We start from the raw sequence: 19,938 nt of genomic DNA, 5'->3' as shown, positions 1-19,938 counted from the left end.
TTCCAACTCACCCACAGCAATTCTCCATAAATCTGCTGTGGATTACCCAGAATCCCAAACCTTTATCACTCAGTGTATTATACAATGTAAACACACTACTCTACCAGGAGGTGGCATAATACCAATTTTATGCAGGAATTTAACAATTTAACTGCACCGTTACAGAGGCAAGAGTGTGCAAGGCGTTATTGTCTGTCTGTCACATTGATCACTCTAATTTCTCTCGACCAGTGCGCCTACACTTTCATTTGTAGGCTAGGTTGAAGCAACCTCACGATGGGTATAGGGAATATTTGAGTATCATGTAGTAACCTAAATCTATCGATGTTACATTGAGCTGGGTGAATGGAATATGAATGACAGTCATCCAATATGCTGTAATAGAAATAAGGCCATGCTCATTAAAAAAAATAAGATTTCCCTCATCTTAAAGGTAAACGGTGTTGATTTGGAACTTAAAGGTGAGTAGAATGGACCTCCTTTTTACTACTGCGACACAACGTACAGATAATTGTGTACGGTGCAATATGTATTGTCAGTATGAAAAAACGATTGGATTCAAACTGATTGGCCACTTTAAGGGCTGATTAGCAGCGACGCTCATCTCGTGTAATGCCGCGTTCAAAACAATGGGGAACTCTGAAAAATACGAGGTCAAATTAAGTCCCATTTATTTTGAATCCACGGAAATCGGAGATTTCACTTTTGTATATTATCTACTTCACTTGCTTTGGAAATGTTAACATATGCCAAAGAAGCCCCTTGAATTGAATTGATTTCCGAGTTGTTTTGAACGCGGCACAATATGTGGATTTGGAAACTAAAAGTATTCCTGAGTAGAATGGACCCCCTTTTACTGCGACACAAAGGACATGAAATTGTGTACTACTGTGCAGTATGTTCAATATGAAAAACGTACTGAATATTATGCAATACAAATGGACTAATTAACAGTGGGATTTAAACGTGTTTTCTAAAGTTGATTATTGTAATTATACGAAATATATTATTATTGCTATTATTACTAATAGTAGAATAAATAATGTTTTGTTATTTGTATTACGTTAAGACCTGACCCATGATAACTATCTAATAATCATTATTTTTTGTAAATGCTGTTAACAATAATGTCAATTCTAAACATTTATTTGTCCTATGAAGGCGATTCACTTTATTACATTTTTCATATTGTTAAACTGAAATTCTAAGTCTGCTAACATTTCCTCATAAAATGTTACGAATTTCGACCATTTTTATTATTTTTCATTGCGGGACTTTGATTTTGAAGGAAAAGCGCGGCCTTAATTCTTGCTAGGTTTTACTTATTCCAGTTGGCTGAACGGAGGTCTGACACACGGCGCATGGAGTTTAGAAAACTCTATATCTCATTGGCAAAGTACCGGTCGAAGAAAATAGGTTACAGCGCCATCTATCGTCAAGGTGGTGTCTCTGTGGTAGCGCAGTACAGTGGAGGAGAAAAGTTCAATTATTACAAAACCCCCTCGCTTGCTGAGCAAAACGAGAAGAAAAAAAAACGCCACCTGCTGGAAACCACAAATGTTTTCCCAGTTAACCCTCTCGCGTTGCCTCTTCCTCTCTGGTTTAGTTCTCCAACATAACATCAAATCATAACCCGGACAGATAGCTCTAAATTCGGTATCGCTTTCCTCACCTGCTGATATGGAATTGCTATTCCGACTATGTACATAATATTTTGATATACATTTGTCCAACGAGGTAAGTTAACGTTTGCTTGTTTCAAATAGTTAACTGTTAGCCTGCTTGCTAGCAAGGAAATCAACCAACGCATAGCTGGCTAGCTAACGATAGCTAGTGACTGGATGCATTATTATTAGCCAGCTAGCTAGCCAATTTGTGGTTACATACAGTCTGACCTACTGTTTACACATGCACAAGTATTCAACCTATGCATTGTTAGTTAGCTACTATTTCAGTGTTATTTCTGGATTGCGCGATTGACAATAGGCTCTTTGGTTTAGGGAACATTGTGTCCTGTGACCTGCAACTAGCAGTTACAACACTCTGTTTTTACCTTGTCATGCTTTTAATAACATAGTCATGACTGCTACGAAGCAGTACAGTGTGTGTATGACCTTTGATCCTTCCTAACACAAACCCAGTCAATTTAGACATCGCTCATTTCCCAAGGAGACTTGGGAGATAATGAGTGACACACCACACAACACAGGCCTTGTTTTCTGATGTAGTAGTTTGTGAATAATTTTCATGATACTGGTACAACCTTCAGACCTACTGCCATCTTTAATTCATTCAAAGTGGATGCATTCAAGACTTCTAATGTTGTGCTACCTCGTGGAGGAAACCGTTGACAGTGTTGTGTGGTCTGTATTTCCCCAGGTAGAGGCTAGTCTGATGAGGGGGCTCTCCAGAAAGGCAGGATGCAACAGAACAGGAACATCCAGATCATTGAATGGGAGGACCTGGACAAGAGGAAGTTCTACTCCTTCGGGGTATTCATGACCATGACCATCCGGGCCACCGTCTACCCGGCCACCCTCATCCGCACCAGGCTGCAAGTGCAGAAGGGTAAGTCGCTCTACAACGGGACCTTCGATGCCTTCTGCAAGATCCTGCGGGCCGAGGGCGTGCGGGGCCTCTACCGCGGCTTCATGGTCAACACCTTCACTCTCATATCGGGCCAGGCTTACATCACCACCTACGAGCTGGTGAGGAAATACGTCTCCAACTATTCCAAGGACAATACCGTCAAGTCTCTGGTGGCAGGTGGCGCGGCGTCCCTGGTGGCACAAACCATCACGGTCCCCATAGACGTGATTTCCCAGCAGCTGATGATGCAGGGCCAAGGGAAGCACCTGACTCGCTTCCGGGTCAAGGTCAAAACGGAGGCTGACGGGAAGACAAAAATTGCATTTGGCCAAACCAGGAACATGATTGCTCAGATCTTTGCGGCCGACGGTTTCCGAGGCTTCTACAGGGGATATGTGGCCTCCCTTCTAACATACATCCCAAATAGCGCGGTCTGGTGGCCTTTTTATCACTTTTACGCAGGTAAAAAGGAGTGTTTGTTTACAAGGATATTTATCCATGGATGGAGTTCCCGGACACAGGTTAAGCCTGGTCCTGGACAAAGCGCTTCATTGAGCTTTGAGTCCTGGGGTAGGCTTAAACCGGGAAACTGTCCCTTAATGTTATTATTAGTATTTTCTTCAAGAAGGGTCGGAGATGAATAATGTCTTATATCTTTATAGTCCCTATAGTCAACATACATTGTCTATAAGTAGCATTTCAAAGCACAAATCTTCCACAACGTTTCACAGAACAGCTATCCAAAATGGCGCCCAGTGACTGCCCTCATCTACTACTCCAAGCCATGGCCGGACCACTAGCTGCTGCGACTGCTTCCACTGTCACCAACCCCATGGATGTGGTCAGAGCTAGAGTGCAGGTAGAGTGCAACTTCAGCTAAAAGCACTAGTGGAATGTAATGGGGTAAAGGGTCTGTTTGGATAGCCACATGTGGCCATCATTGGGGCCACTGTTTTCTCTAACAGATGTTCGTGGCACAGAGTCTAATCAGGGATAGGCAACCCTGGTCTTGGAGTGCCACAGGCACATTATTATTATTATTTTGATTCAACAAAATCCTGCAGTGGCTGTTCCACTCCACAACCAGAGTTTCCTACCCCGGGTCTAAATCCTGGCATAGCAAATCGAATTTTACACAAAAAAAATGTACATGAATAAATACCTTTGTAACAACAGCCTTGTGTGGGTGGCAGGTTGAAGGCAGGACCTCCGTCATCGAGACTTTCAGGCACCTGCTGGCAGAGGAGGGATTCTGGGGGATGACCAAAGGGCTGTCTGCACGCATCATATCCTCCATTCCCACCGCCATCGTTATGGTCGTGGGCTACGAAACCCTCAAGAGAGTGAGCCTGAGACCGGAGCTGGTCGACTCCAGACACTGGTAGAGGACATTAGCACCCAATTCCAAATCGACCCCTAGCCCAAACCCTCTATGCCCAGGTGAGGGGGTTAGGGGATAGGTTTTACCAATATGGAAATAGCTACACATTTCTCACTTGAATTTTCACCACATTGTCTATACAATCATAGTGGGTAAGGGACACAGATGAATTTGGGATTAGAAAGGGTTGTTGTGGCCCTGATTCCAATTTGGCCTCTAGAGCTCCCCTGACCTCACCGCTACATAGGTGATAGCAATAGAGCACAATATATTGGCCCAGGGACTGAAATGGAACTGGGCCAACAAGCTCTGCCTGCTTCTATTCCTTAATGGCTTCCTTGTCCTTATCATTTTGTTTGCCTTTTAAATTACTGCTGCCTTTTAGTGGGGATTTCTATCTTAAATTGTAAGTGAATGAGGGAACAGTAGTTTGAGATGTGATGTCATTACAATGTGTAATGTGACCGGTGCTGAGCGATTAACCTAAATGTTGGTTGTTTTTCATTTTTGAAGGAACTAATTGACCAATGTCTGTTGAATTATTTGAAACCATTTAGTTGTTTTTTTGTCTGAGCGCTATGCACAGTTTTTCTAGCGATAAATCAGATCAAGCCCGAACTGTGCAATGGAGTTGTAGTTTCCATAAAAACATGCCTTGTTTACTTTGAAGAACTACTCAAATAGTGATTTTGTCAGACAGCATTGGGCAGCAGCTCTGTAAAGATGACATGACTTGGAATGAAATAAAGACATCAGAAAGGCTTAAAACAAATGAAATATTGAATTAAAGTCGTGAATAAATGATGCTTAATAAGTGATAAGCAGTAATGGGCAGTCACTACTGTCATGGGACTTTTAATTGTTTTATTCTGTGTTACAGTATTCAAACCACATAATGAGCAGTGCATTTAATGTAAAAAATAAAATACAAATTTAAGAAAACGTACATTTTTTAAATAATCAAACCAAACCGACCTCAAAAAGTAATCGCTCAGCACTAGTTGGTTCCTTCGGTATAAACACTGGACTTATCCATCACTTCTAATGTATTTCTACTGTCTTAGTAATAGGATAGATGCTCTTAAATCTGTTTATAGCTGCCCTCTGTAGCCTTTATCAGGTTTAGTTCTAGGAGGTAGCAACAGCAAATTGCATACACAAGTTCAGCTCAAACACACAGGACAAAACAACCAATTAGGGCACATGTTCCTCTTCTTCTTTGACTTTTCACTTGCAAAGACCCTCCCCTTTAGTCCTCCCAACCTAATCTCGTCCACCCAGCCAGCTCTCTAACAATTGAGCCTGGGGTTGGACAAGGTTACTCCCAGCACAAAATAAAGTAGCTGGTAAATGATGTAATTATTATATTAGAAGTAGTACATATAACTTTGGGGTGTTTAGGGCAGCCATCTTATTGTGAATTAAAGAAATATGTGATGTGATCCTGTAAATGATACTGTTAAAGCACATTGTTTCCAATTGTCTTCACCTCAACTCCAATATTCAATAGTTTGACCCTGGTATTTACCATTGCTGCTGTGGCAATATTAGCAATATTCAACTAATGTTGTACTGAACAATCACGGTTGTTGGCCAATATGTGAAATGCTAACTGTTATAGTTTAAAATGTTCAGTAAATGACTTTTCTGATGGTTTCAGGGTTGGTACTTTGGGAGGGATTTGTTGTTAGTGTGCTGGACCACCAGTGAAGTGCTCTTTAAAGGAAGCCATGTGAGATGAGGACTCCAGGCAGAGAACAAGATGAGGCATGTCCCTTTGTGTATTGTGGCAGTAAACCTCTGAGTGCAATCTATGTATTAACTTAATCACTTCCAGCTCAAACGTGTGGTTGCACAATGTACATTTCTTTGAATTTGTCAATATATTATTGTCTTAAAAGAAAATGTTCTGTAGTTATTTATTGAAGAAAAAAAAATGTATTTTGATATTTCTCTGGACAATAGCAAAGGTTCAAACGATACTGAAGAAAAATATAAACGCAACAATTTCAAAGATTTTACTGAGTGACGTGACTGGAAATACACAGATACTTTAAAATAAATGGGTCTCACAATGTGCCTCAGGATCTCGTCATAGTATTTCTGTGTATTTGCCATCGATAAAATGCAATTGTGTTCGTTGTCCGTACCTTATGCCTGCCCGTACCATAACCTCACCACCACCATGGGGCACTCTGTTCATAACGTTGACATCAGCAAACTGCTCACCGACATGACACCATACACGTGGTCTGCGGTTGTGAGGCCAATTGGACGTACTGCCAAATTCTCTAAAATGATGTTGAAGGTTTTTGGCAGAGAAATTAACATTAAAGTCTCTGGCAACAGCTCTGGTGGACATTCCTGCTGTCAGCATGCCAAGTACACACTCCCTCAACTTGAGACATCTGTGGCATTGTGTTGTGTGACAAAATGGCACATTTTATAGTGGCCTTTTATTTTCACCAGCACAAGGTGCACCTGTGTAACGATCATGCTGTTTAATCAGTTTCATGATATGGCACACCTGTCAGGTGGATGGATTATCTTGGCAAAGCAGAAATGCTCACTAACAGGGATGTAAAGAAATGTGTGCACAACATTTGAAAGAAATACGTTTTTTGGGCATATGAAATGGGATCAACACTTTACATGTTGCGTTTATATTATTCTTCAGTGTGGCTTACATCTTACTTACCTTCTAGGTTCATTTATGTACATTAGTATTTCTGTCTCAAATACTCTTGTCATGTATTGGAAAGGGCACTTGTTATGGGCAACAAGGCTACCCTCTTTAGAGGCTTGTTTTGTAAATCCATGCTCCCCTTGGGTGAGTAGAGACTGTAATTTGACTTCAAAGAAGTTTAAATAAGTAAGCACATTCAAAATATATAGACTACTGCCTGGAATTTTAATATCAAACTTGACCCCAAAAACTTTTTTTTTTTTTTTTTTAAGGAATCCAGGCAGCACACAGGCTTACTGTTTAACATAGTGTGTTCTGTTGTCTACACCGTGATAACCGAGTGGCTCGTTTCAAACGTCTGCTATGGTCACATCACATGGCTCCAACATAATGGAGAGTCACTAGAAACCAAACGGGAGAAAAGGGAGAGAAATGGGGAGAGACTAGACTTGCACTAATGAATAGGACCCAGGTTTCTTTGATGGTTTTGTGTGGCAGTTTTGTTTCACTAACTTGGGTCATTAAAACATCACGATTGGATGGCAGACTCACCTTGGTTATTCTGCCATAACTAAGGTTAAGCATGACAAATGACCACTAAGAGAACGATAGAGGGGGTCTTTAAGCTAGTCCTTTAGGAGTCCATAGAAAAAGCCCCAGGGCTTTGAATGGGTCTGCGTTGGGTTAGCAGACATTTTGGGAGAGCACAATGTGATTCGCTGCTCTGAATGGCTAATGTCTCCTAGATGTTCTTGTGACTAGGGGGCCTTAGTATGTCTATTTGGAAGTGACGTTCTGACACACAAGGTCATGTATCTGTGTTGCTAGATATTAGGGGAGATGGATAGGATCCATTAGAAAAGAGTCCGTTTAATTTAAATCCAATGTACAGTCTTAGGGGGGAAAAAGGTTCTATATAGAGCCAAAGAGTGTTCTATCGCTTATTTCATATATTTCGCCCCTAAAGGTGAAGCAAGCGATAGAACCCTTTTTGGTTCTTTAAAAAAAACGTTTTTAAGAGTGTATGGTTAACTAGTGGAGCAGCACTCTAAGGGACTGCATCTCAGTGCTAGAGGCATCACTGCAGACCCTGGTTCGATCCCGGGACTGTATCACAACCGGCCGTGATCGAGAGTCCCATAGGGCGGCGCACAATTGGCCCAGTGTTGTCCGGGTTAGGGGAGGCCGGGGTAGGCCGTCATTCTAAATAAGAATTTGTTCTTAACCGACTTGCCTAGTTAAACAAAAACGACGTCATAGTCCCAAGTGTGCATACAGATTTCAGGGAGGATGAACATCTTGACTAAGCTGTCACCCATTAATTTGTTTGAAATATTTTGTCATTCAAATGTCTATGGATTGTCTCATCACAACCAGCAGAATACTTTCAAAGTTAGAAAATGTTTATCAAATCAGTGAATTATCCCTTGAATGTGTATTTCTCCCCTCACAGCATGATACTAATAATTAAATAAGTCCACTCACTAAAAAAAACTAAAACAAAGCTGCACGAACCTCGTGAAAGGGTAATTCGTTCAACGCTTAACACAAAAAATGAAACCATTTCTCTGATTTTCTTTCCCCTACTGCTCTCTGTGTGTTCAAAGAAAAACAGCACCCAAAGGCTAAAGACAAATCTATTGATTGATGAGACAAACTGTGGTGGACCAGCATGCATAGGGAAATAGATGGGAGCCTTTTTAACGTGACACTTCCTGGAGGGATGACAGAGTGCTCCCAGCTCTGCTCTATACATGAATTATCAACTGCTGTCTGGAAGCCACTTTGTCAAAGAGATTGATGAAGAGCCATCAGAAAGAGAACAAATCAGACTTGATGGGAAGGGGAGTGAGTGAAGCTATCGGGGCCTCTCATTCTGTGTTGGGGGGCTGTTGGAGTGAGTTGGTGAGTTGGGGGGGGGGGGGGCTTGGGTTGAATTGGACTTAATGGGAAATGTATTGAATGCATGTTTAGTCTGATCCTTAGCTGTATCCAGGGAGAGAGAGGGGTGGTCGATGGGATGAACGTTAGATGGACATTGACTCCCATCGTTTATCATAGAAAGATCTTAGATCTTATCACAACTACAATATTGGTTTATATTGGAAACCATAATCGCACTCAACGCTTTATTATATTGCTGTGATGGGGACATCCATGGTTCTTTTCTATGGGATTCATTCCATTTAAATGTCCTATTTATATTGCAGGCTTGAAATGAGACCACCTGAACCCCTGTCCATCTGTCATTTAAAATGGTCATTAAGAGGAGGACATTTCACTCACTACAGGACTAGAGAGAGAGGAGCATGCTGGGAGGGGTTATTACACAGAGAGAGAGAGGAGCATGCTGTGAGGGGTTATTACAGAGCGAGAGAAAGGGAGGGAGGGTGAAAGGGAGAGCGTAGGGGAGGGATAGTGGGACAGTGAGCTGAGGAGATACAGAGCATATCAAGAGGCAGAGAGAGACCGGTACACGTCGAGCCTTCCCAAGAAAATGACCAATTTCGCAGGCACTTGGAAAATGAGAAGCAGTGAGAATTTTGATGAACTACTCAAAGCACTTGGTAAGATGTCTATAGTTCTTACCTTCTATCATTAAGAGCTATTTGAAAGAATAAATACTTAACCATATACTATCAAAATCCTAACTGTTCTTTCTCTATTGTGTCCAAAAACCAAACGCATCATTATTTTCATTTTTTTTATTTTCATGTTCTATTATTTGGGGAAACATTTGAGAAAACAATATTTGGGAGAGGCCACAGGGTGTGTGACATCTTGATCATCTTTGAGTTTCGCATATATCATTAGTTTTAGGATCATCCCAGCATGCATTAATCCATGTACCTTGTTCATTTGAGATGCATTTTATGTTGTCATTTTGTTGATATTCCCGAAAGTCAACTGAGTTGGGCATGTACACAAGGTGCACATGTAATACATATTATATATAATACACTTACATATTACAAATCACTTAAGCTTGATCTTGTGTGTTGTTTCCTGCCATAGAATAGTCATTTCAGTGAAAGCAGTGAGGGTGGATCATCCCAACGCTGCACTGTTGAGCCAGGCTGGTGTGGAATAGATGAGACAATTCACTGTGTATGTTTTCTCAAATACGTCTCCTGTGACTGCACTGAGATCTCACTTAATCTGAGCTCTAGGTATTGGCTTGGACAAAACTTTGGCTTTTGGTACCATAGTTTTTTTTTTTTCATCGTGGAACAAAGAGATGAGAGGAGAAAAAAAGGTGAAGAGATTGAACTCCTCTCCTCTGGGGAACTCAAGTACACCGATTGTTTAAATGAGAGCAATAAGACTAGTACTGAAGGATACAGTATTTGAGAGAGAGCAGCTCTGAAAACATATGCAGAGGGGAATGAATGGAAACAGCAAGACATTTTCTCATCCAATTGGTTAAATTGTAACTGTGACAGAGCCAACTAGCTCCACAATAACTTCTTGGAGGAATCCATCAGTCTGCAGGAGAGCTAAACAAAGCTAATGACTCCAGCATTCCTTGTTTTCATCACCTTGTCATAGCATCCACCCATATTTGCAACATCTGCTGATAACCATCTAATTTGCAGTTGCTTGCCTTGAGAACTCTGTATATAACAACTTGAATACCTACAGTGCACCATTGATTTCTTCTCACACTCCCAAGAACCTTCTGTCTACCATGACTTTGTCACAAATAGGTAACACTGCCACTATGCATTCCTCTTGTAAATAAGCACAACCTACACCTTTGAAAGTGGAATTCAGGATTGTTTTCCTTCTATCAATGGCGCCAGGAGGAGACAGACATGTAACTGTACTCATCCTTGAATTATAGGTGAGGATAGGCGCAAACATGTCAAACCAAATGTCAGTACAAGTCAAACGATAGCCCCGTGAAGCCATATTGTCACCATGGGTTCAACCCAGTGGCATGTCAAGGTTGTGTACAGTCAGTTGTCATAACCTGACAAAGTCAAAACTGATCAATGATACATGCAATTGGTTATGCAGCACTTATGACCGTTAAAGTAAGCGTAATGACAGGTGTTATTTGCCCACAGGCGTCAATGCTATGTTGAGGAAGGTGGCTGGTGCCGCGGCGTCCAAACCTCACGTGGAGATCAGGCAGAATGGGGAGCAGTTCTACATCAAGACCTCAACCACCGTGCGCACCACCGAGATCAACTTCCTCATAGGCCAGGAGTTCAATGAGGAGACGGTAGATGGCAGGAAGTGCAAGGTAAAGTCTCTGAGTCTGCCCCATATAATGTAAAGGTAGTCTCTGCCCCTATACAATGTAAAGGTAGTCTCTGCCCCTATACAATGTAAAGGTAGTCTCTGCCCCATATAATGTAAAGGTAGTCTCTGTCCCATACAATGTAAAGGTAGTCTCTGCCCCATACAATGTAAAGGTAGTCTCTGCCCCTATACAATGTAAAGGTAGTCTCTGCCCCCATACAATGTAAAGGTAGTCTCTGCCCCTATACAATGTAAAGGTAGTCTCTGCCCCATACAATGTAAAGGTAGTCTCTGCCCCATACAATGTAAAGGTCGTCTCTGCCCCTATACAATGTAAAGGTAGTCTGCCCCCATACAATGTAAAGGTAGTCTCTGCCCCCATACAATGTAAAGGTAGTCTGCCCCCATACAATGTAAAGGTAGTCTCTGCTCCCATACAATGTAAAGGTAGTCTGCCCCCATACAATGCAAAGGTAGTCTGCCCCCATACAATCTAAAGGTAGCCTGCCCACATACAATGTAAAGGTAGTCTCTGCCCCATACAATGTAAAGGTAGTCTCTGCCCCTATACAATGTAAAGGTAGTCTCTGCCCCTATACAATGTAAAGGTAGTCTCTGCCCCTATACAATGTAAAGGTAGTCTCTGCCCCTATACAATGTAAAGGTAGTCTGCTCCCATACAATGTAAAGGTAGTCTCTGCCCCTATACAATGTAAAGGTAGTATCTGCCCCTATACAATGTAAAGGTAGTCTCTGCCCCTATACAATGTAAAGGTAGTCTCTGCCCCTATACAATGTAAAGGTAGTCTGCTTCCATACAATGTAAAGGTAGTCTCTGCCCCATACAATGTAAAGGTAGTCTCTGCCCCTATACAATGTAAAGGTAGTCTCTGCCCCTATACAATGTAAAGGTAGTCTGCTTCCATACAATGTAAAGGTAGTCTCTGCCCCTATACAATGTAAAGGTAGTCTCTGCCCCCATACAATGTAAAGGTAGTCTCTGCCCCTATACAATGTAAAGGTAGTCTGCTTCCATACAATGTAAAGGTAGTCTGCTCCCATACAATGTAATGGTAATGTCCCAATCCTATTCAGATAGCATTTGTACGGATGAAGGAAAGGAGACAAGGAGAGGAAGCTACATTGAGACGCAGCCCATGTTCACTCATTCAGATCAGATCCCCTTTAGATAAGTGAGGACAGGAAAGTACATGGATGTATTGACATGGACCCTCTTCATTGCATTACACTCACATCAACAGAGCCTGGCCACATGGGAGACCGAGAGCAAAATGTACTGCAGGCAGACTCTCCTGGATGGCAACGGCCCAAGAACCTTCTGGACCAGAGAGCTGAGGGGAGATGAACTCATACTGGTGAGGACGTTTGTGACTAAAGAAAGGTAGTAGGCAAGACTGTCATGTCAGGCCCCCTCAGTTGTATCTATTTGTACACTGAAACTATAGAAGAGTGTTATTTTCACAAGTAACTCAAAGATCTCAAATGTGTCTATCAAATTAGTTTTATGATGTATACAAATCAAATCAAATTGTATTTTTCACATGCTTCGTAAACAGGTGTAGACTAAACAGTGAAATGCTTGCTTATGAGTCCTTTTCAAACAATGCAGAGAGAAAGAGAATGATTAAAATAATAAATAGTGGCATGAGGAATAAATACACACTGAATAACAATAACGAGTAAAAAATAACATGGCTATAAATAACATGGCTATATACAGGGAGTAGAAAATAACATGGCTATATACAGGGAGTAGAAATTAACATGGCTTTATACAGGGAGTAGAAAATAACATGGCTATATACAGGGAGTAGAAAATAACATGGCTTTATACAGGGAGTAGAAAATAACATGGCTATATACAGGGAGTAGAAAATAACATGGCTATATACAGGGAGTAGAAAATAACATGGCTTTATACAGGGAGTAGAAAATAACATGGCTTTATACAGGGAGTAGAAAATAACATGGTTATATACAGGGAGTAGAAAATAACATGGCTATATACAGGGAGTAGAAAATAACATGGCTGTATACAGGGAGTAGAAAATAACATGGCTATATACAGGGAGTAGAAAATAACATGGCTATATACAGGGAGTAGAAATTAACATGGCTATATACAGGGAGTAGAAAATAACATGGCTATATTCAGGGAGTAGAAAATAACATGGCTATAAATAACATGGCTATATACAGGGAGTAGAAAATAACATGGTTATATACAGGGAGTAGAAAATAACATGGCTATATTCAGGGAGTAGAAAATAACATGGCTATATACAGGGAGTAGAAAATAACATGGCTATATACAGGGAGTAGAAAATAACATGGCTTTATACAGGGAGTAGAAAATAACATGGCTATATACAGGGAGTAGAAAATAACATGGCTATATTCAGGGAGTAGAAAATAACATGGCTAAAAATAACATGGCTATATACAGGGAGTAGAAAATAACATGGCTTTATACAGGGAGTAGAAAATAACATGGCTATATTCAGGGAGTAGAAAATAACATGGCTAAAAATAACATGGCTATATACAGGGAGTAGAAAATAACATGGCTATATACAGGGAGTAGAAAATAACATGGCTAAAAATAACATGGCTATATACAGGGAGTAGAAAATAACATGGCTATATACAGGGAGTAGAAAATAACATGGATGTATACAGGGAGTAGAAAATAACATGGCTATATACAGGGAGTAGAAAATAACATGGCTATATACAGGGAGTAGAAAATAACATGGCTATATTCAGGGAGTAGAAAATAACATGGCTATAAATAACATGGCTATATACAGGGAGTAGAAAATAACATGGCTATATACAGGGAGTAGAAAATAACATGGCTATATACAGGGAGTAGAAAATAACATGGCTATATACAGGGAGTAGAAAATAACATGGCTTTATACAGGGAGTAGAAAATAACATGGCTATATACAGGGAGTAGAAAATAACATGGCTATATACAGGGAGTAGAAAATAACATGGCTATATACAGGGAGTAGAAAATAACATGGCTGTATACAGGGAGTAGAAAATAACATGGCTATATACAGGGAGTAGAAAATAACATGGCTATATACAGGGAGTAGAAAATAACATGGCTATATACAGGGAGTAGAAAATAACATGGCTATATACAGGGAGTAGAAAATAACATGGTTATATACAGGGAGTAGAAAATAACATGGCTGTATACAGGGAGTAGAAAATAACATGGCTATATACAGGGAGTAGAAAATAACATGGATATATTCAGGGAGTAGAAAATAACATGGCTAAAAATAACATGGCTATATACAGGGAGTAGAAAATAACATGGCTTTATACAGGGAGTAGAAAATAACATGGCTATATACAGGGAGTAGAAAATAACATGGCTATATTCAGGGAGTAGAAAATAACATGGCTAAAAATAACATGGCTATATACAGGGAGTAGAAAATAACATGGCTATATACAGGGAGTAGAAAATAACATGGTTATATACAGGGAGTAGAAAATAACATGGCTAAAGAGTCCAGTAGAGTCCAGTGTGTGTGTAGAGTCCAGTGCGTGTGTAGAGTCCAGTGCGTCTAGAGTCCAGTGTGTGGGTGGAGTCCAGTGCGTGGGTAGAGTCCAGTGCGTGGGTAGAGTCCAGTGCGTGTGTGTAGAGTCCAGTGCGTGTGTGTAGAGTCCAGTGTGTGGGTGGAGTCCACTGTGTGGGTGGAGTCCAATGCGTGGGTAGAGTCCAGTGCGTGGGTAGAGTCCAGTGCGTGGGTGGAGTCCAGTGTGTGGGTGGAGTCCAGTGTGTGGGTGGAGTCCAGTGTGTGGGTAGAGTTCAGTGCGTGTGTGTAGAGTCCAGTGCGTGTGTAGAGTCCAGTGTGTGTGTAGTGTCCAGTGTGTGTGGAGTCCAGTGCGTGGGTAGAGTCCAGTGCGTGTGTAGAGTCCAGTGTGTGTGTAGTGTCCAGTGTGTGTGGAGTCCAGTGTGTGTGTAGAGTCCAGTGTGTGGGTGGAGTTCAGTGTGTGTGTAGAGTTCAGTGTGTGGTGGAGTCCAGTGCGTGTGTAGAGTCCAGTGCGTGTGTAGAGTCCAGTGCGTGGGTAGAGTCCAGTGCGTGGGTAGAGTCCAGTGCGTGTGTGTAGAGTCCAGTGTGTGGGTGGAGTCCAGTGTGTGTGTGTAGAGTCCAGTGCGTGTGTAGAGTCCAGTGTGTGGGTGGAGTTCAGTGTGTGTGTAGAATTCAGTGTGTGTGTAGAGTCCAGTGTGTGTGTAGAGTTCAGTGTGTGTGTAGAGTCCAGTGCATGTGTGTAGAGTCCAGTGCGTGTGTAGAGTCCAGTGTGTGTGTAGAGTCCAGTGTGTGTGTGTAGAGTCCAGTGTGTGTGTAGAGTCCAGTGTGTGTGTAGAGACCCGTGTGTGTGTGTAGAGTCCAGTGTGTGTGTAGAGACCCGTGTGTGTGGAGTCCAGTGTGTGTGTGTAGAGTCCAGTGTGTGTGTAGAGTCCAGTGTGTGTGTAGAGACCCGTGTGTGTGTGTAGAGTCCAGTGTGTGTGTAGAGACCCGTGTGTGTGGAGTCCAGTGTGTGTGTGTAGAGTCCAGTGTGTGTGTAGAGTCCAGTGTGTGTGTAGAGACCCGTGTGTGTGTGTAGAGTCAGTGCAAGAGAGTTGGTGCAAAAATAAAGGGTCAGTGCAGGTAGTCTGGGTAGCCATTTGATTAGCTCTTTAGCAGTCTAATGGCTTGGGGGTAGAAGCGCATCCTGTTGGTTCCAGACTTGGTGCACTGGTACCCCAAACTGTTAGTGTTAACATTTCATTCTGAACCCAGAAGAGAGTAGGCCTGCACTTCCTACTATTCCCCAAGAGATTATACTGTAGGTTCAAACAGACGCTTGACATCAAAGCTAAGACAAGCTTTTCCACCAGAACACTCCGTATGATGGATTTTGCTCTGCACAGCCTAACTCAGAAACTATTGTCACTGTTACGAACACCTCTGAAAGGGTTCCTAAAGGATTTCAAAGCTTGATCTTTGATGTATTAGTACTGGCTGATATTATACTGCACAAAAATATATGTTTGCTGTTAATTAAGCTCCTCACATACCAGGTCCTTACATCCATCAAAAACAGTTATTGACTTCTTCACGGCACTGGCTTTCATATTAAAAAAGAAGATGTGCTTTTTGTAAACTTCTGGCCTGTTTTAATTTTATAGACCAGATTGACAACAGTAAATGGGGCCAATAACCTTAGATTCCAGTTTATAAGTGATGAGGATAACCTCTTTATTGACTCTTACAAAGCCCAGAGGGAAATCAAGAGGAAAACCTCTACGTAAGGGACTCCTTTCTGGATAGCATGCTTGAACTTCGCAACAGGAGATGCTATGAACAAACATGAAATGTGTGTATCAACTCAAGGGTGTGTAGTTCTGTGCATATTGAGCCACATGATAGGTCTGTGAGGCCGTTGTTGGACAACTGTCTGATTGTTTAGAGATGGGATCATGAGGTTGGCTCAGAGTTTTGTCCAATATTAGAGGGAGAGGTCAGTGTAACATGTGTTTCCCGCTAGGCACACAATCTTGTGTTTTACTGTGGAGGAAAATACTTTTTCACTAAATGCTCAACTTGGTAGGGTCTCAAAAGGTGGGAACCATGACTTTTTCTTATTGAATTACTGCAATATGGAGAAAGTCCCCAATGCACTGCATCTGCCCATCCACATGCAGCAAAACCCACTGGATGACAAAGAAGGTGTCACGATACACTTCTTCCCAGGTCCCACACATCGAGAAACACAACCCCAGAATTTTGTTCTCACAGGCCAATGGATCTAAATTTGAACAATTTGAACAATTTGTTTATTAATTCCAGGGAGCTAATGGGCAGCGCCTCATCCTCCACTAAAACAAGCCTGCTCTCCTTCCGGGGACAAAGGAATCTGGACCTGGCCAGGAAAACGGAAATGCAGGTGGCTCACATCAAAGCATCTATGAGCTGATGAGGAAATGAAGCTTTGAAAGAGGGAGGGATGGAGGGGGTGTTGGGGGAAAGAAAGTAATGAAGACCGTATGTTCTGGTTTCACTGTATCCAGTGATGTAAGACAGAGTCCAGGATGTGTTCATTAGCATGGAGAAATCTCAGGGGACTAGTTTAGTTTAATAGGACGGGCAGCAGGGGATGTGCCTGTAGTTACTCTGATACTGCATGTGTTCCTGACTGACACACTGTTCACCTTATCTACCATGCTGTTGTCCTGTAGTTACTCTGATACTGCATGTGTTCCTGACTGGCACACTGTTCACATTATCTACCATGCTGTTGTCCTGTAGTTACTCTGATACTGCATGTGTTCCTGACTGACACACTGTTCACCTTATCTACCATGCTGTTGTCCTGTAGTTACTCTGATACTGCATGTGTTCCTGACTGACACACTGTTCACCTTATCTACCATGCTGTTGTCCTGTAGTTACTCTGATACTGCATGTGTTCCTGACTGACACACTGTTCACGTTATCTACCATGCTGTTGTCCTGTAGTTACTCTGATACTGCATGTGTTCCTGACTGACACACTGTTCACGTTATCTACCATGCTGTTGTCCTGTAGTTACTCTGATACTGCATGTGTTCCTGACTGACACACTGTTCACCTTATCTACCATGCTGTTGTCCTGTAGTTACTCTGATACTGCATGTGTTCCTGACTGACACACTGTTCACCTTATCTACCATGCTGTTGTCCTGTAGTTACTCTGATACTGCATGTGTTCCTGACTGACACACTGTTCATGTTATCTACCATGCTGTTGTCCTGTAGTTACTCTGATACTGCATGTGTTCCTGACTGACATACTGTTCACCTTATCTACCATGCTGTTGTCCTGTAGTTACTCTGATACTGCATGTGTTCCTGACTGACACACTGTTCACGTTATCTACCATGCTGTTGTCCTGTAGTTACTCTGATACTGCATGTGTTCCTGACTGACACACTGTTCACCTTATCTACCATGCTGTTGTCCTGTAGTTACTCTGATACTGCATGTGTTCCTGACTGACATACTGTTCACCTTATCTACCATGCTGTTGTCCTGTAGTTACTCTGATACTGCATGTGTTCCTGACTGACACACTGTTCACCTTATCTACCATGCTGTTGTCCTGTAGTTACTCTGATACTGCATGTGTTCCTGACTGACACACTGTTCACGTTATCTACCATGCTGTTGTCCTGTAGTTACTCTGATACTGCATGTGTTCCTGACTGACATACTGTTCACCTTATCTACCATGCTGTTGTCCTGTAGTTACTCTGATACTGCATGTGTTCCTGACTGACACACTGTTCACCTTATCTACCATGCTGTTGTCCTGTAGTTACTCTGATACTGCATGTGTTCCTGACTGACATACTGTTCACCTTATCTACCATGCTGTTGTCCTGTAGTTACTCTGATACTGCATGTGTTCCTGACTGACACACTGTTTACGTTATCTACCATGCTGTTGTCCTGTAAAGTATCGACGCCCCAATGTAAGAGGCGGGGGCCTTCCCTTCTCCAGTGCCTGATGCAGGCCTTTACCGCCAGAGGTGTGTGTAGGGTTAAAAGCTACTGGCTGTCTGCCCGCAATAATGTGCCTCATTGATCATGTTGTGTTTGAAAACGCCAATGGACCATGACGCATCTCACGTTAATGGCTCCCTGGACACTCGCTGCACACGGCAGATGGCTCCATCTTAGCGCCATTCTTTAAACCCGAATGATACCTACTTTCCTCCCTCCCTGGGTGCCTGGTAATGATGATCTGTGGCGCTGACAAGTTCGGTTGCAGTCTTGCTGCACCTCTGAAAGTACCATAAATCTTTGGGGGCTCGATGCGCCTCTGCCACCCACACATCTTGATCATTTCCCCTCTTCCCTCATTAATTCACTGACACTGTAGCAGCTGCCATGTGCCAAATGGACTGTTTTTGGACAGGAAATCTCAACCAGTTGTGTGCTAAAGCAGTCTTCCATTCTGTCACAATGAGAGTTTGAACAATAAATATATTTTTGAATAAAATAAAAATAATCTCACTTGACACCAGTTGTCTTATTTGAGATGAACACAAAATGTTCCTGTGTTCTTATCTGAAGGTTCAACGTCTGATCTACAACAGCAGGAAGCACTTCTGTTGAGAACTGGAATCTTTCATCCCTTTCCCTTCTTTTTCAGACCTTTGGGGCAGACGACGTGGTTTGCACACGGATTTACGTACGAGAAAATAAATAACGTAGCTTCAGGACCGACCAGGACCATCATAATGGGGTCCATCCCCCTTGGTACAGCTGCAGTAACTCTCCAACACATCCATCTTCAGAGAAATATTTCATAGCATCATATATCAGATTAAACAGACATTTACCATGCTTCATGTAACTAGACCAAATGCAATTGTATTTAGACAACATTCTAACATAAATACAATGCAATTGTATTTAGACAACATTCTAACATAAATACAATGCAATTGTATTTAGACAGTGTTTCTCATGCCAACTGCCACTTTAATAAAACATGTTTCATCCTTTTTGTATTTAGTGTATTGGCAATAAGAGACCATATACATATCATTTCAATATATTGTATTATTTGGTCAGGGAGTACGGAGGCCATGCAGCCAAAACACATCGGGTTTAAAAACGTTTCTATTGAACATGCCATACTAATAAAGGTCATTTAATCAATTAAATGAAGAGTGCCTTGGTCCTCCTTTCTTTCTGATGACAAATTTACCCCTTTTACCAAAGAGCACCTTCTATCCACCAAAATGTACTATTGTGTACCTTAGTAGCGCTTCCCTTCCTCCTTTCTACTCATATTGTATTATTTGTCTGGTGTCAAGGAAATGTCTAAAGAAATACATCCACTTGTATCAAGACAAACGTCAGGTAGGAAAATGATGAACTTCCTTCTAAGTTTAGGTGACCTATAGCTTTAACATGCAACAACAAGGAACCAAAAAGGAGCATCAAAGA

General features: G+C 41.8%; 2 protein-coding genes across 3 annotated transcripts; both read left to right on the top strand.

Annotated features, from left to right (window-relative positions):
- The first annotated feature begins 1,312 nt into the window (after positions 1–1,312).
- Positions 1,313–5,875, top strand: slc25a44b (solute carrier family 25 member 44b). The gene is made up of 4 exons (XM_036963844.2): positions 1,313–1,737; positions 2,380–3,051; positions 3,321–3,448; positions 3,783–5,875. The coding sequence occupies exons 2-4, from the start codon at positions 2,421–2,423 to the stop codon at positions 3,972–3,974; spliced, it is 951 nt and encodes a 316-aa protein (XP_036819739.2). The 5' UTR covers positions 1,313–1,737; positions 2,380–2,420; the 3' UTR covers positions 3,975–5,875.
- Positions 5,876–8,936: 3,061 nt separating this feature from the next.
- LOC118964956 (cellular retinoic acid-binding protein 1) lies at positions 8,937–19,652 on the top strand. 2 transcript variants are annotated; one of them, XM_090222928.1, is made up of 5 exons: positions 9,049–9,223; positions 10,727–10,905; positions 12,167–12,280; positions 16,787–16,883; positions 19,136–19,490. In XM_090222928.1, the coding sequence occupies exons 1-4, from the start codon at positions 9,154–9,156 to the stop codon at positions 16,817–16,819; spliced, it is 396 nt and encodes a 131-aa protein (XP_090079054.1). In that variant the 5' UTR covers positions 9,049–9,153; the 3' UTR covers positions 16,820–16,883; positions 19,136–19,490. The 2 variants fall into 2 exon arrangements, with proteins under 2 accessions (XP_036837230.1, XP_090079054.1); XM_036981335.2 differs by lacking the exon at positions 16,787–16,883 and having other exon boundaries at positions 8,937–9,223; positions 19,136–19,652.
- The last annotated feature ends 286 nt before the right edge of the window (positions 19,653–19,938 follow it).

This window comes from Oncorhynchus mykiss, chromosome 26 (genome assembly GCF_057628025.1).
Source record: "Oncorhynchus mykiss isolate SJ-2025 chromosome 26, ASM5762802v1, whole genome shotgun sequence".
NCBI classification, from domain to species: Eukaryota; Metazoa; Chordata; class Actinopteri; order Salmoniformes; family Salmonidae; genus Oncorhynchus; species Oncorhynchus mykiss.
This window is presented reverse-complemented; position numbering and strand designations above follow the sequence as displayed.

Coding starts and splice junctions, on each gene's coding strand:
- slc25a44b (XM_036963844.2), top strand. CDS start 2,421: ATGCAACAGAACAGGAACATCCAGATCATTGAATGGGAGGACCTGGAC. Junction 3,052..3,320: donor TTTTTATCACTTTTACGCAG/GTAAAAAGGAGT, acceptor AACGTTTCACAG/AACAGCTATCCAAAATGGCG. Junction 3,449..3,782: donor TGGTCAGAGCTAGAGTGCAG/GTAGAGTGCAAC, acceptor TGTGGGTGGCAG/GTTGAAGGCAGGACCTCCGT.
- LOC118964956 (XM_036981335.2), top strand. CDS start 9,154: ATGACCAATTTCGCAGGCACTTGGAAAATGAGAAGCAGTGAGAATTTT. Junction 10,906..12,166: donor TAGATGGCAGGAAGTGCAAG/GTAAAGTCTCTG, acceptor TCACATCAACAG/AGCCTGGCCACATGGGAGAC. Junction 12,281..19,135: donor GGGGAGATGAACTCATACTG/GTGAGGACGTTT, acceptor CTTCTTTTTCAG/ACCTTTGGGGCAGACGACGT.